Below are 16,676 nucleotides of genomic sequence, written 5' to 3'. Positions count from 1 at the left end.
TGCATTGTTTGTCTTTTTTTTTTTTTTAATTTTTATTATTTATTTATTTATTTATTTATTTATGGCTGTGTTGGGTCTTCGTTTCTGTGCGAGGGCTTTCTCTAGTTGCGGCAAGTGGGGGCCACTCTTCATCGCGGTGCGCGGGCCTCTCACTATCGTGGCCTCTCTTGTTGCGGAGCACAGGCTCCAGACGCACAGGTTCAGTAGCTGTGGCTCACGGGCCCAGTTGCTCTGCGGCATGTGGGATCTTCCCAGACCAGGGCTCGAACCCATGTCCCCTGCATTGGCAGGCAGTTTCTCAACCACTGCGCCACCAGGGAAGCCCCTGTTTGTCTTTTTATTGTTGAGTTGTGATAGTTCTTTGTGTATATTCTAGATGGTAGACCTTTATCAGATACATGAATTGCAAATATTTTCTCCCATTCTGAGGCATGTGTTTTCACTTTCTTGCTAGTGTTCTTTGACTCACAGAGTTTTAAGTTTTGTCAAAGCCCTATTTATCTAGTTTTTCTTTTGGTTGCTTGTGCTTTTGGTGTCACATCTAAGAAACTGTTGCCTAATCTAAGGTCATACAGGTTTATACCTATGTTTCCTTTTAAGAGTTTTATAGTTTTAGGCCTTACATTTAGGCCTGTGATCCATTTTGAGTTAATTTTTTGTATATGGTGTGAACTGAGGTTCCAATTTCATTCTTTTGCATGTGGATATTGAGTTGTGCCTGGACCATTTGTTGAAAAGACTATTCTTTCCCTCACTGAATGGTCCTAGAACTTTTGTTGAAATCCATTACCCCTACATGTATGGGTTTATTTCTGGATTCTCATTTCTATTCTCTTGGTCTATGTGTCTATGACAGTGCCACATTAATCTTGCTCCATACCACACTGTCTTAATTACTGTAGCTTTGTAGTAAGTTTTGAAATCAGGACATGTGAGTCCTACAACTTTGTTCTTTTCCAAGATTGTTTCAGGTATTTGGGGTCCTTTGCCTTTCCATATGATTTGAGAATCAACTTGTCATTTCTGAAAAAGAGGCAGTTAGAATTTTGACGGGGATTACATTAAATTTGTAGATCAATTTGGGAAACATTGCCATCTTAACAATATTGTCTTCCAATCCATAGAAATAAGGGATGTTTTTCCATTTATTTTGACCTCGAGTTTCTTTCAACACTATTTTGTAGTTGTCAGTGTACAACTCTTGCATACTTCTGGTTAAATTTATTCCTAAGTATTTTATTTTATTCTTTTAGGTGCTATTGTAAATGGAAATGTTTCTTGATTTTATTTTCTGATTGTCCATTGCTTCTTTCAGACTTTAAGCATAGGTTTTAAAAATTAATTTCACTCCTCTGTATCTATAGAAGGGAAAATAAAAGTGAATTCAGTTGTCAAGAACTTCTTCATGTTCAGAGTCCATCTCTTCTGAACCATTTCTTAATCCAAATTGTCAGTAGCTATGTCTTTCCTCACAGTATCATCCTTTGTTCCAACAGTGAACCGTTTCCTAACATAGTACTCCACTGCTGTAGGGATTTTCTTTCAAATTATCAACAAGTATCCTGCACATTTTTAATGCAGACACTTTCCTATTTGCCTTAGTTTCATTTTCTTCCTCAGTTAGATCAGATGCTTCTGAAAGTTAAACAGTGTCTCTTCAAAGACCATAGAAATTCCATGATAAACTGATGTTTGACATCTTAACAGATATCAAACATCAGTTTATGCATGATTCATGAATCAGTCACATCAATTGCCTATGCTTCAAAATTTTTTATCTATTCTGAGGGGTTTCTTCTGCCTTCAGTTACATGCCTGGCACATGAATGAGCAGTTCTTTGCGTATGTCACGAAGCTTCATCATCTTCCCTGGTTTTTCTCTTTATTACAGATCTCTTCTTTTCACAAACACTTTTATGCTGTTTTACAAGAAATTATGAATTGCACTGATTCCTGTAATGAGTATTTGTTTTACTAATATGAAACTTATATCCTGCTGTCTGTTTTCATGCTTTTCTATGAACAAACTCTTAATTTTAAGGGCAAATTATACTACAATGTTTTTGAAGGTGTTTTAAGCAACATATAAATACAAGTAACTCAAAGTGACATCCATACGAATACCTGTGACCAAGTTCATGTACGTTCATGCAAAAACAACTATGTCACAGCTCCCTCTTGGCTAGCTACAACCACAACACACATTAGTTCCAATATTTTGAAATTCTATTGCATAAAATGATGACCACCCATTTTCTTGACTGTTGATCTCAAAAAGGTAACGTCATCCTTGCACAACAGTTTAATGTAACATTTTCTCTATATTTATGGGTATATGATAGTGGCTAAGTAATCTCTTTAGGCATTCCTTAAAATTAGGATATGTATTTACTTCCTCTTCATTTCTGCATTGACCCCTTTCCTCCCTACTCCAAACTTCTCTTCCTTATTATAATATTGATGATCTCACCATTCACTTATCAGTTCTCATAATCTACTGAATCATTCATGGCTCCTCCCACCTAACATTTTGCCTTCACCAACTCCTACCAGTTTAACTTTCTGAAGATCTCTACACGTGTTCCATTCTTTGTGTCCCTTCTACTGCTAACATGGTTCAGGTAGCTGCCATAGCCTTCTTACTGGTTTCACTATATCCATTTTATTTCCCTCAAAGTCATGTTTCACAGAGTCCTCAAGTATTTAAAATACAAACTGAGCATGTAATTCCCTTATGTAAAAGTCTTCAGTGGCTCACTTCCGTCTAAGAGTACGATTAAGAATGTCGTCTCTGAATTTGAAGACTTGATTTCAAGTCACAACACAGATGTATTGTTATGATTACAAGATCCTTTCCAGGCTCCTTAACATCAACTCTCAAGTCTTCTGTGGGCTTTGTCTATTCTTCTAGTCTCATTTCTTGCTTGTAGCTCCCTGTACCTTGGGTGCTGATTCTTCCCTCTCTGCCTTTGTTCATGCTGTTCCTCTGCAGAGCCTTGTCTGATTTTTGCCTCCTTGGGCATGAACGTCCACTAGGGTTCAGTTTAATGGTCACTTTTTCCCTGAAACTTCCCTAATTACCCCCCAACCCATACCTTCTGATTTGGTTTGGACACTTGTCCTTTGAGCTTCCATAATGCCCTTTACTTATTATTCTTATACTTACTGCATTTGATTATAATTTTCTGTTTGTGTTTATTTCTATCATATACTAAGTTCCCTACGGGCAGGAAGTGGGTTTTATCACTTCAGGATAGAGGACACATAGAGAATACCCAGTAAATTGGGCTGAATGAATGACTTCTAATTTAATAATGTTTGTATTAGTACCATCTGAAGACTTGTATAGTCCAGACTCCATATCAAGACATTTAAAACAAAACTGATCTTTCTTGGTATAAAACAAAAATCCATTTTCTGCTCCTGATGACTAACTTATTTCTGCTAGGAACTACCACTCTCCCAGCCGTCTGGGCTAGAAAGTTTCATTGACCTTGACAAGTTCTTTCCTCCCCATATCAGTAAATTGCTTTTAAAATATCACTATTAACTCAGATTTTAACATGCTTGTTATTTTTAATCGACTGTAGTAATTTTACATGCATTTAGGTCTATGCATATATGTATACATTAGCTGCTGTTGACATTGCAACAATATTGAATAATATTTTGGAATAATCACCTGTCATCCTCTACCTTAATACAGCTTTGCTTATTTCCTTTTATAAGCGTAGTTGCATAGCTGCAGTCACAATGAACATAACCATTTTGGATCCTTATGCACCTTTTTAAAACTTTTTATTTTTATTTTTTATTTTATTTATTTTTTTATTTTTTTAAATTTATTTATTTTTGGCTGCATTGGGTCCTCATTGCTGTGAGTGGGCTTTCTCTAGTTGCTGCGAGCGGGGGCCACTCTTCATTGCGGTACGCAGGCTTCTCATTGTGGTGGCTTCTCTTGTTGCGGAGCACAGGCTCTGGGTATGCGGGCTTTAGTAGTTGTGGCTCACCAGCTCTAGAGCGCAGGCTCAGCAGTTGTGGCGCACAGGCTTAGTTGCTCCGTGGCATGTGGGATCCTCCCGGACCAGGGCTCGAACCCGTGTCCCCCGCATTGGCAGGCAGACTCTCAACCACTGCGCCACCAGGGAAGCCCAAACTTTTTATTTTTAAATGAAGTGTTGGAATGAAGCTTGTTTTTGGGTCCCTTGAGGGCGCCGCACTGCCCTGCAGGCTCCGTAGGATCAGTATTTTCAGAGGTCAGCTGTAGGTCTTTGAAGGCTGGGATCTGTAGATCCCCCCGTGCTTTCCTGGCTATGCCACTCAGCTCTGCTGTATGGTTTGTTTCCTTAAGGCATAGCTGAGGACTTAATGTACCTTGCCTTCTTTCCCCACTCCAACTTTTTGTTTTGGGTAATTTCAAACCTACAGAAAAAGTGAAAGAAAAGGAGAATGAACACCTATATATGCTTTACCTAGATTTGCCAATCATTAACATGTTACCACACTGCTTTATCTTGCTCATGTGGGCACATGCTCCCTCCGTTTACTCATGTATGTGTGTTTTCTGTTTTGCTCAACCATCTGAAAGTAAATTGCAGATACCATGACACTTTATCTCTAAATACATCAGCATGTATCTCCTAGGGATAAGGATGTTTTCTTACAAAGCCACAACATTATGACCTCAGGAAATATAACCTTAGTACAATATTACCTGATAAGTATTGAATGTTATGATTTCTCCACTTTTCCAGTAATATCCTAGGTTTTTTTTTTTAGGTCCAGTCCAATCAAGGATCCCACAATGCATTTAGTTTTCAATCTCTTTGGTGTCCTTTCATCTAGCAGAGCACCCCCCAACTTTTCTTTTTCTCTCACTTGACATTTATATATTTTAAGCACCCAAGCCAGTTGTTTTGTTAAATGGCTGACAATTTAGATTTTTCTGATTGTTCATTGCTATCATATTCAGGTAAAACATATTTGGCAAGAATACAACATAAATAAGTATCTTTTTCAGTGTGTCTCATCAGGAGGTCACTGTCCTTTTTGGACACTGAGAGACCCTTATGAAAAAGATGGCCCCTATGTCCTTTTGACATCCTGGTAGTCAGTCACAGCTTCCTTGCTCTGTGTAAAACAAGATGTTCTGAGTTGCTTTGGTATATTTCATGCCCATACCCAGGATCAGCTATTTCTCCAAGAAGTCCTGTTTCCTTACACTAGAAAATGATGTTAGAGAACATAATCTGGGCCATAGGGGTGCCTGTTGTGATTGAATTGGTCATTGTTTCTAACCCTCTTCACTAGACAGTTAGGAATTTTTTTTAAAGAAAAATGTACCTTAAATTTATCTTATTTTGTACTTCACACATAAGAGTCAAGGTTTCCATGTACTTGATTTTGTATTTTTATATCTTATGATGAGAATATTGGTTCCTAATTTATAGGAACATAATTGCTTATTTGCTTTTTCCTATTATATGTTTTAATTTCAAGCTAATAGTATCTATATTACTAAGATAGGGTAAGTTAAAATAGCTTAAGATTTGTTTTTAATTATTTTATCTTGAGAATATATCCCAGAGTCAAAGTACTATGCTTAAACTTCACCTCAACTCTGTTCACTTCTACTTTCGTAAGTAACCATTTTTATTTTTAGATTATCTTTCTGTTGATCTTTAAAACATATGCAAATTCAAATAAATTCATATTCCTTTTTAAGATAAAAGGTAACATACTATGCACTATTTCGCACTTTGCTTTTTCCACTAAATAGTATATCCTGGAAATCACAACACAGCAGTACATAGAGATCTTTCTCGTTCTCTTCTACAGCTGCGTGTTACTCCACTGTGTAACTATGTTAGACATTTAGATTTAGTCTTTTGCAATTACTGTGTTATAATCTTTATATTTTAAAAATATGTGTAACCTAAGTATATACTCTCAAAGAACTGAAAACAGGATTCAAACAGATACTTGTGTGCCAGTGTTTACATCAGCATTATTTCCAGTAGTCAAAAGGTGGAAACAACCCAAACGTCCATACAGATGAATGGAGAAACAAAATGCAGTACATACATACAATGGAATATTACTCAGCCACAGAAAAGGGATGAAGTTCTGATACATACAACACGGATGAACCTTAAAAAACATTATGCTAAGTGAAATAAGCCAGACACAAAAGGGCAAATGCTGTATGATTCCACTTATAAGAATAAATGTAGGATGGGCAAATTCATAGACAGAAAGTAGATTAGAGGTTTCCAGAGACTGAGGGGAAGGGGAGAATGTAGAGTTACTGTTTAAAGAGGGTAGGGATTTTTTGTTTGGGCTGGTGAAAATTTTTGGAAATAGTGGTTGGTGATGGTTGCACAATACTATGAATGTAATTAATGCCATTGAATTGTACACTTAAAATGACTAAAATGGTAAATTGTATGTGACATATATATTTACAATAAAGAAAATAGTTATATATACATACATATGTATATGTAATTAGTAGTAAATCTCTTTAAAACATTACAGGTCAATAATTAATTAGAAATTTGGGAGAGACTATCCAAAGCAGTTGCGTTCCTGGAGCATTTAGCAAGAACTCTAGAGCTCATTTTGGCCTGAAATAGGTCTCTAAGCTTAGACATTAAAAGGGTTCTTGAAACATCTATATCTTTTGATCCTGACATAAGATGATAAAACATTTGAAACCTGAATGTGACAATTACTCTTCCATATCTTCTCCTAACACCGTTGTATTTTCCTGTATTTTTTAGTCAGCAAAACTATGAAGTTAACATTGTCATCTTTTGGTACCTGTTCTCATTTTACAAAGAATAGGCTCAGAGAAGATGCCTTTCCCCAGGTCACATAGCTGTAAAGAACACAGGAGTTCTTTCGTGTCCCAGTGCAGTTCTTACTGAATTATCATTAATTACATAATTATTTAATGAGTGTCTACTGTGTGCTAGCACTGGGAATATAATAATGAACACAACAAATTCCATGTCCTTTCTCAGAGCCTATAGTTTAATAAAGGAGAGCGCCCCCCAGTTATCATACAGTATGACAAGGTGGGTTAAAGTATTAATACGACAACTATGAGAACAGTGCAGAGGGACTGTTTGAAACAATGTATAATATTCAGAAACATCTGATATCTGGTTTAGTTTATACTTCTATAACCACGTGAGTAAAACCTAAGCTTTCCATCTTCTTTGGAAAACCACTAGTTTTCAAAGACCTTATTAGCCTTTCGCAGCCTCAAACCAGCCACTTATCACTAGTATTTGCACACTGTGGGTTGAAACTTACTCAGCTCTGGAAAGAACTTTTTTTCCCCGGCTGTGGAAACAGATCTGCCATTCCGCCTTCATGGGCCTACTGAAGTCCAGCACTGTGTAACAATACTCCTGATGCAGAGTAGGTGCTGAATAAATGTTTATTCAGTAAGTGAATAAAGACTTCCCAGATCAAGCCCTCCAACTGAATTGAAGCAATTCTGCTTCTGCTGTATTACGTTACCTGCATACGGATTTCCTGGTATTCCTGTGGCCTGGACACTGGTATTGTTAACTTTATTTTTTGTTATTCTTTACTAATTGAATATGATCATATTCTCCAAAAAAAGGTCAACTTTCTTGTTCCAAAACATCTCAAACTTCCATATCTAGAACTTTTACAAGAAGCACAAATATTCCCTCTGTAATGTTTTATAAGGGTACCATTGAAACTACTGAAAGATCAAACATGTTAACATATAGGTGTTTGATTTTATAGTTAGATATGTTTGTACTATTTTGTAGAGTATGCAAGGTTTTAATGGTTTTAGGATCTTTTTGGTATTATGCTTCAAGGGAAATTAAATATTTGTTATTTTATCCTAATTTTCAGGTAAAGAAGATACTCCCTCATTACTTGGTCTCTGTGGGTCTCTGACATCAGTGGCAAGTTACAAATCTCTAACAAGCCTAAAATCTAATGACTACCTTGCAAGTCCTACAACAGAGATGACAAGTCCAGGTCTAACTCCATCCTGAAAAATTTTATGTAAAAGCCAAAAGTTTTTATGTTGCAAATGTTCTATTTATGTAAGTTTGACTGCTGGGAAAACATCCGGAATTTTATATTGTTCTGGCACATGTCTGGAATTGTCGCTTATATTAGAGAATTCAGTCCACTCCATGTAAACTTCTGAGTGAAAAAAAAATGACTCTGCCACTTTTCATTTTAAAATTCCTATATTTGTCACTGAGGAAGTTTAAAAATGAATAGGCTTAAAAAAAACTTTCAGAGATCCTCTAAGTTAATAATCCATGGCAAATTGTACATATTTATTATTCAGCTGATTTTCATATATTTAAATGTATCATAATTGCCAGAGACCGAGTTCAAGGCTTAAGCTAAGTATTTTCTTTTGCTCTTTTATTCAGTGATTAAATTTTCTAAGAATGAGTTACTTCATTTTTCATGAATTTCTTCCCAGGTTCTGATATTTAAATGCCTTGTCTTTAAAGTGAAGAGAAAGGTTCTTAGCTGCAGTTTCACAGTGGCTTATTCAGTTTTTCTTTAACAGTTATCATTTGGCATCAACCTAACATTCCACTTAACATTTTATATATTTTGTAGGATGTGTCGTTAGGCAGTTACTAAATTTGTTAGGGTCACAGGGGAAGTATTTTAAAGTATTTTAGACCATTAAGGTAAAGTGAATACATTTGTTTTTGTTTTTCCAAGATTTTCTTAAAAGTTTATCAATTTCAAAATTGATAAATTTATGTCTCATAAACTGGAAACATTTTAAAATGTAGAACAGATGTTGAAAAAGTATTTAATTGGGAAAGAGTTCAAGTTCATTTAAGGATCTGAGACGCTTTTAAAGTCAGGATCAGTAGGCTAATCACCATACTTAACAGTATGTCTGACGTCCAGTGCTGTTTTTCTGCCTCGTATGCAAGAGTGAATTGTGTCATACATGCTTTACAGCTTCTGTCATTAATCATACCATAATCTCATTTTTAAATTGATGTTAATGTTAAAAAATTACTCCACTTCTACAGGTAAAAAATTAGTTTTCTTTTTTTAAAAAGCCATGAGCCGTCTTTTAAATTTTTGCAAATTTTGGAACAACTGTACATTTGTCCCTAAAAACTCCACCATATTGAAAGAGAAAAGGTATGAAGTATATTTTCTATAGTAAGTAATATGAGGAAAACATGATCAGCTGTGCCAAAGAAGTTTTATACATTGTTTACATGAAGAGGCTACTACAGTACTTATTGGGGACTTCATATGCTATATTTATTTGTTAATAAAACATTACATTCAAACTTAGTAACTTCAACATATAGAAAGAATGTTCCTCCTAAAATATTGTATTGAGAGGAGACAAGCAGCACTTGTTACAGTCATTCTTTGTATTAGAAATGTGGGAGTGTCGTGGTTCTCTGAAATATTTAGAGCTTTACGCTCGTCATTTGGAATTTAAGATAATAAATAGTGACAAGGCTAGTCTTATATGTTAAGACCATTCAAACAGTGTCATTTCAGGGACAAAGGCAGCCTGAAATCCCTTAAAATAAATTATCTTAGATGTACCAGAACATGTTCAGAGCTTTATTCCTTTAGCTTGAGGCTTTAGTACTTGCAGTAATGCAAATATTGAGAAATGGTACCTTTATTCTGTACACATTATTGTGAGTGAGAGGTATCTAAAGCAATTTGTAATCAGCATGGGGGAACAGAAGGAAGGTTTAAATGAGGACAGTGGAAACCTTGGGAGGAGGGAACGAGAGAACGGTCAAGGAGGGGAATTTCAAAAATTTTAGGCTAGCCTTAAGCACTATTGCTGCTTTCCTAACAGCTATCAGAACGTTTAAATGCTTTCACTCATGGTCCACTCTCAAATGTCATTTATTATCCTTCAGTAATTAAAAAAAAAAAAGTCATTGTTAAATTTTTTCCATACATTTTTATAATATAGAAAGGAAATACAAGGTTCCATAATTGATCAAATTTTTCAGATTTGCCTAATGTGTACAATAACTTGTGCATCTTAACATGCTGCTAAATGCAGATTTAAACATGACATCTGAGGATAGTGACTTTTTCTCCTTTCTTGGAGCTCTTGGTATAAAATTCATCTGCTAATGTGACTTCAGGTTTCTACACAGTTCATTTCACACTAGTTATAGAGGTAGCTTGTTAATGTTTGCACGAGGTATGTCTCAATCTTTAATTTTAGGTGGTAGTGTTTCTTGTTCACACACCCTCCCCTAAATAGAATGCTGAAATATATGCTACTATTTCCATGTGTATTTTGTTGCCTTGATGTACGATACTTGTTGCATGTATATTAAACATTTTGTACCATGCAGTAGTAGTCTTATTTTTTCCATGACAAAAAGTTACTTTATTCAAGGTGTACAGTGAACTTTCGTTTCAACAAATGTGGTAAGTGTATATTAACACCTAAAATACTAATATGGAAATGGTTTCGGAGAAATCCTCATTTCGCATCAAATTAAATACTTTTTATTTTTTTGAAAATGACATGATATGCTTTAAAGCTGACAACATCTGCCAAAGTGGTACGGTACAGTAGTGGTTTTGGCAGTGTTCTGATTTTATTATGTAACAACCATGTTTGTTTTCTCACCTGTAAAATGGAAACATCACCATCTTCTCAGCACCTGCCTGATGGCATCAGGATGTCAACATTAAATAACATCATATATATAAGTTCGTAAGTGGTAAGTACCAAATACAGACTACTATTATGATTGACAGAAACCTTAAAAATGCAAGTAGACTCAGCTGGTTTTTATTTAAGTCATCTTTATTAGATTTACATACAAGTTTTCAAGTGGTTAAAAATGTTTCTCAAATTTACAACTTATGTAAATTCTTTGTTAAATTTCCTATTGTTGGTTACAATTTCTAGTTTTGATAAACTAATACATTGGATTACCTTGGAAATGTCACATGACTGCTTTGAACATCAGGGCTCCTTATTTTTTTTTAAACTAATCCACTTTGCTCTTCTGTAAGCAAAGCACCTTGTATTTTGCTTTAGCATTTGTTTTACTTCACTGATAGGAGAGAGAAGGTAAAATTATACCAATGTCACAGTGGTACCTTTTAAAAATATATTTTAATCCAAACCAAAACTTTTGTTTTTAAATAGATCACCTTATTATAAGTCCCCTTTTTCATACTGCCAGTTATTTTTCTAAAACCCAACTAAAACCAAAGTTTCACTACACAGCACTTGGCCTTAACACGTGACCCATCCCGGTGTTTTCTATTCTATGCTGTGCTAAACTGTGCTATCCTATTTTCTTTCAGTTAAAGGAAAATACTGGTCTTGGGGGAAAAACAAAACAGAACACAACTCTAACTTTTAAAGCTGTGCCAAAAATACTTACTTGGCTCCCTCTTGCTTCTTGTTCCTCCTTTGGCAGACAAGGCCCCTTGGACTCCATTTCCAATCTTATCTCCTACCACATGGCCATGTATACTCTCTGCTCAAGCCACTGGCGCTAAATACCACTGCCTGATTGAAGACTCCCAACCTCCAGGTACGTTTAATTGGATCGCATGTCCTAATCTTAGAAGCATTTCCTGACTAGTCCCTCCGCCACAGGCTGAGGGGAGAATTCTTCAGCTTTTCCATCACTCCTTTTGCATACTTGTAGCAATCACAGCTGAAACCTGAAGGCCAGTGAGAGTATTTGAAATGTCATCTTATCTCCAGTGCTTTTTATACTGCCTACCACATAAAAGGTCTCAGTAAGTGTTGAATGATAGATTAAAATATAACAGCAGTAATTTATTTTTAAAAGTTCATTTTGGAAAAAAATTTTAAAGTGATACACTAAACTTTTCCACATCCCTGTAATTTGTGCCCCAGAAAAAAAGAGGTTAGGATTTAAAGTAGTCAAATGTGGCTAAATAAGCATAGTGAATAGTCTTCCTAGAAATAAAGAAAATTTTACTTTAATTCCATATTACTTTTTTTAAAAGTCAAACGTGTATTATATGAAAGGTAGCAAACATGTAATACTTGCATAAGACATTTTTCTTAAAAAATTTAAATGTGTATGTTAGAAATTAACATTAACAGAATGAAACTGTTTCCTTTCAGAAACATTACCAAGAACACAATTTGTAACCAAATGCTTTTCAGTTGCTACTATTAATGCTTCTGGACCACTTAAGTATAGAGAAAGCTTCAGTTCAGCCTTCTTTTCATTCAGATACATTGCATGTAATGTATGTTAGAAAAACTGTAGGGCATTAGATTTATTTAAGTTATTCTAGTCATAAAGTAAGCATTTTTCACAAGTGCAGTCCGTAGTGGGGTGGGGGCAGGATGAAGATTTCCCTTCCGTTGTTTATTAAGTGACATTAAGTTGAAATATGTGACCGCTTTTTGAGAGCATTTCAAAACCTAAATTTTTTTGCCTTTTTCTACCAGTTATCAAAAAGAAGCATAGCAGAACCAAGGTAAATTTAAATTTAATACTGTTAAACATCAGTGTTCAAGATAAACTTTCATGTGTGTGTGTTTTATATACATATGTGTGTAGTATAGCATTAACATAATGATTTTATATGAAAATATTTAGCTAGAAGCACAGTGATATTTTAAGAAAGCACAAAATATTTTAATGAAAATATAAGTCAAAGTTATAAATATTTACATTTTTATGGATATATATGTTGCAAACTTAAAGTAAATCAACAGACGATAAAATAAACACAAAAGGTTAAATACAAACCCTACAGAGTTTATTTCTGGTGAAACATAAACAGTTTTCTACTATATTAGAAAATACATTAATTCCTCTTCCAACACTAGAGATTTGTCACTTAAATATATTACTCTATTTTAGGGAAAAATATGCTTCACATTTTCATAAAATTCACATAGACTGCAATAAAGTGCTTTTTCTCACAGGATACAGATCTTGAGAAAAACAAAAATATTAAAAAAATATTGTTTGTCTTGAAATCATATCCTTTTTATTTCATTCCTACATTCATTAACTAAATTATTTAGGCATTAGCCTCCAGTGACCAAAAGCTCTTTCTTCAAGGAAACTGCTGCCTGTTCAGTTCTTGGTCTAGCATACTAATGTGAGATGTGTAAAATCAAGGGACATTTTGGAAATATTCTGTGACTGATATTGTAGTAGTCTCAATTTTGTTAGAACAAGCCAATAGAAATGACCTAGAGAACTCCACAAATGGTGATACTTACATTACAGGACAGCTGAAACCAGAGGCCCTTCCTGTGCTGAAACAGCATTTTTACTGGTCTGAATACAATGTGGTTTTCCACTGCACACCCAAGTTTGACTGAAGTGAACATCTGATACAGGCAGTAAAAGCTCCCTCTCTCTTGCAGAGACAGTAGATAACACAGGGTCTTTAGTCATCAAAAATAGCAGCATCAATATCATACAAATTATTTTTGGTTCATGAAGATAAAATAACCATACACCTCTGATCAGAAAAATCCTAATATTCATGAGGCCTTAGAACAGTAACAAGGTAAAAAAACAAAATACCAAATGCATGTGAATTAAAGAAAATAACTAATAGGTAATATGTGGTATATGTGAATAATGTTATCTAAAGACTGCCTTCCATTATCTACTTTGCTGAAATACTTAAATATCTATGCCCGTGATTTAAATGTGTATAAACGATTTGCGAATTTTTCTTTTAGACTCTGTACATCATTCAGCACACAATTCAAAATGTTCTGTTGTCTCTGACACACTCTCAATAGGATTAACTTACACCGAGATTTGTTATCAAACTCTGAGATTATTGCTTTCAGTGTAGAATAATTCTTCTTTTCTTTATAAGAATGCTCAATGGTGATGATTTCTGGAATATCTTTTTCAAAATCTCAAAACTTAGGATAAAAAATTTATTTAAAAATTAGGATTATGATTTAAATGCAAAGTAGAAATTTACTATTCATTTAAATTATAGATAAGAAAGATAAAAAACCATTGTAAGATAATGGTGAAAAAAAGCTCTTGTCTAAGATTCTCCATCTTATTATTTGGTCATGGTGGTTATTTCAGGTTGAAATAGCATCTCTAGTATTGCTGTCTTCGAGCATTTTGTTTCTGGAAAAAAGACTTTCCAAATTCATATGTACTGATCATAACAGCACAAGCAGGAGCAATTTTAATTAAACGAGGAATTAGGCCTGAAAAGAGAACAGAAAAAATTCACAACAAATATTACCTTATTTTTTTAAATGTAACTTATTTGGTTTCGTTCTGATAGTTATCAAAGTAAGTGAAGTGATATATGAAATACTATCCCATAAACTGTTGTCAAAGAAGAAGCCAAACTGCTTATTCCTCACCTCCTCTAGAAATATCAATAGTAAATCTACTGTTATTTAACATTTTTAAACTTTTATAGCAAAGATATTTAGGAGGAAATAGTAAATGTGGAATATTTTCAATAATTTCCTTCTGAAAGGTAATTTAGGAAGGTGATAGATTTAAAGGTAAAAGTAATCATTTTAGTCAATGATTTGATAAAGGAAATATTTTTACCTGTAAATAATCCGGAAAATCCATTCTTAGCAACAATGTTCTTCATTATAGCCCATGTTGACATTTGCAAAGGCATAGAAACTAAGTGTTAAAATAAAGAAATGATGCTATTTTAAGTAAGTTACCACTTAATTTCTAATACAGATAAAACACATAAAACAGTGTTTATGGCCTTGTGGTATATCATTTCACTATAGTAAGAACAGATCTGTTTACCTAAAGAGCTATTTTAAATCTTATTTTTAATAGTTGGATTCATTAAAAAGAAAAAATCATAAAGGCAGTAAGTTTTAAGGTACATAGGACCAGATGCAATCAAGGAGGAATATACAGAAGACTTCTGAATTGATGATGTTTGTTTTTTAAGCTTGGTGGTATGTATATCCTTTGTACTTTTTTCCACATCTTAAAAATCTTTCATAATGAAAAATTTTAAAGATGTACAGAAATCTTCATGGGGTTCCCAAAGCCAAAGTAAAGCCCTGATAACCATTTTTCATGAATTTTTATTGCATACATTAAAAAAATTTTTTTTTCCCAAAAAGAGGTTTTGAGGACAATAGCTCCTTCCTCCCTAGTGAGGTCCTGCTTTATTAAAACCTTTCTGAATACTAAGTGTACCAGTCTTGAAATAAATTAAAGCAGTGCTGTCTCCTCCAAAGGGAAGATTTTTCCTGTAACTAACAGTAACATCTCACTTATTTGCAATTACTCAAATATCTGGAACACAGTAAAAACTAATTTATATATCTTTTGAAAACAGCAAAAATAGATGTTACTGAAGTTCAAACATAAACCTCATGAACGAGCTGTTCATACATAAAGTTTGCTTACCTTCATTTTACACAACGATTACAAGCATCTGGCGTAGCCCACAGACTACTAGATGCAATAGGTGAAAAAAGTCTGCCAAGAAGCAGGCATACTACCATGTGAAGACTGTGAAGCTGAAGATGTCAAAGTCGTGGTTTGAGACCACTGGATGATGGGCAAACACTCCTAAGTTATTCTCACTAGCTTCTGAGAGCTGCATTATGAAACTCTACAGTAATCAATGTGTACAGTGATGACAACGTGCAGTCATTAAGAAAGACTAAAGTACGTATTATTAAGTATGCCTAGGGAAAAAGGGAAAAGTAAGAGAAAGATAGCTTTCAAAACAGCTTTTTAGAATTTGCCACTTAATGAAGAGGGGCTCATTATCTCAAAATTTCTTTCATGTAAAATATCAGATTCTCTGCCTATAAAGATAAATGAGGCCTTGTGATTTACTTAAGAAGCTAAACTATCAATATAAGTAGTGTAAGTATAAATATAGTAATTACATACACATTTTAAAACCAAGAACAAAATATTTATGACTGGAATTTAACTTTCTAAAAAAAGTCAATGACAAAAACTTTACAAGTTGGTAACTTATACTTCATGTTTAAATTATTTCATTTAAATTCTGGAAGCAACTGGTAAAAGAAAGGAGGCCAAGTAGCTGGGTATTTCTAATCTTATAGAACTCTCAAGTCCCAGACTGCTCTCTATTTTAATAGCAGGGTGAAATTAATGTAAAAGAGAAAGAACAGAAAGAGTTATCAACTGGAGGTAAGCCACTGCAGAGCTCTAACAGAACCTCAAAAGTATCTCCTGCCTAAAGATCCAGCATCAAAAGAGCTAATCCTACAGGTGATAAGCAACTTCTTACAGTGTAAGGAAACACTGTGATTATTAAATATTTCAAGCATAGACAACAGTAAAATAAACACTCATCTACTGACCATCCAAATTTATCAAATCCTAACAATTGTATGTTTCAGAAACAATCGAAGCCCCATTTCCAGTGGGCTTGCTATACTTTCTATAATAACGACAGAATGGATCTAGTAGAAGCAACTAAGAGTATGCTTTTGTTCTAGAAGAAATTATAGGTTACAAAGAAGTAGATGGGATAGTAGGCAGAAAAAACACATCAAAAGAAGGGAAGCTAAAAAATAAACAACAACAAAATGTGTATGCATACTAATGAAACAAGATGCACTAAGAAAAAAGATTTCCCAGTAATTGCCTATCCTTCACCCTGGTTTGCCTACA

At 34.3% G+C, this 16,676-nt stretch overlaps 2 protein-coding genes across 8 annotated transcripts in view; one reads left to right on the top strand and one right to left on the bottom strand.

The window, feature by feature from the left end:
* RUNDC3B (RUN domain containing 3B) overlaps nucleotides 1–10,379 on the top strand; it is a 155,736-nt gene extending 145,357 nt beyond the window's left edge. For 2 of the 4 annotated variants that reach the window (XM_036864396.1, XM_036864393.1), the window contains one exon: nucleotides 7,900–8,751. In XM_036864396.1, coding sequence (XP_036720291.1) covers nucleotides 7,900–8,045 — 146 coding nt within the window. In that variant the 3' untranslated portion in view covers nucleotides 8,046–8,751. Of the gene's footprint in view, nucleotides 1–7,899 lie in introns of all 4 variants that reach the window. The other 2 variants (XM_036864395.1, XM_036864394.1) reach the window with 2 other exon arrangements.
* Nucleotides 10,380–10,704: 325 nt separating this feature from the next.
* The window catches only part of SLC25A40 (solute carrier family 25 member 40), a 52,755-nt gene continuing 46,783 nt past the window's right edge, over nucleotides 10,705–16,676 (bottom strand). For 3 of the 4 annotated variants that reach the window (XM_036863930.1, XM_036863931.1, XM_036863933.1), the window contains 2 exons: nucleotides 14,595–14,675; nucleotides 10,705–14,236 (listed from right to left, as the gene is read on the bottom strand). In XM_036863930.1, coding sequence (XP_036719825.1) covers nucleotides 14,124–14,236; nucleotides 14,595–14,675 — 194 coding nt within the window. In that variant the 3' untranslated portion in view covers nucleotides 10,705–14,123. The remainder of the gene's footprint in view (nucleotides 14,237–14,594; nucleotides 14,676–16,676) is intronic. The other variant, XM_036863932.1, reaches the window with a different exon arrangement.

Source organism: Balaenoptera musculus, chromosome 9 (genome assembly GCF_009873245.2).
Source record: "Balaenoptera musculus isolate JJ_BM4_2016_0621 chromosome 9, mBalMus1.pri.v3, whole genome shotgun sequence".
In the NCBI taxonomy this organism is placed as follows: domain Eukaryota; kingdom Metazoa; phylum Chordata; class Mammalia; order Artiodactyla; family Balaenopteridae; genus Balaenoptera; species Balaenoptera musculus.
The sequence above is the reverse complement of the archived record's forward strand: the minus strand, read 5'-3'. Positions and strand labels throughout refer to the sequence as shown.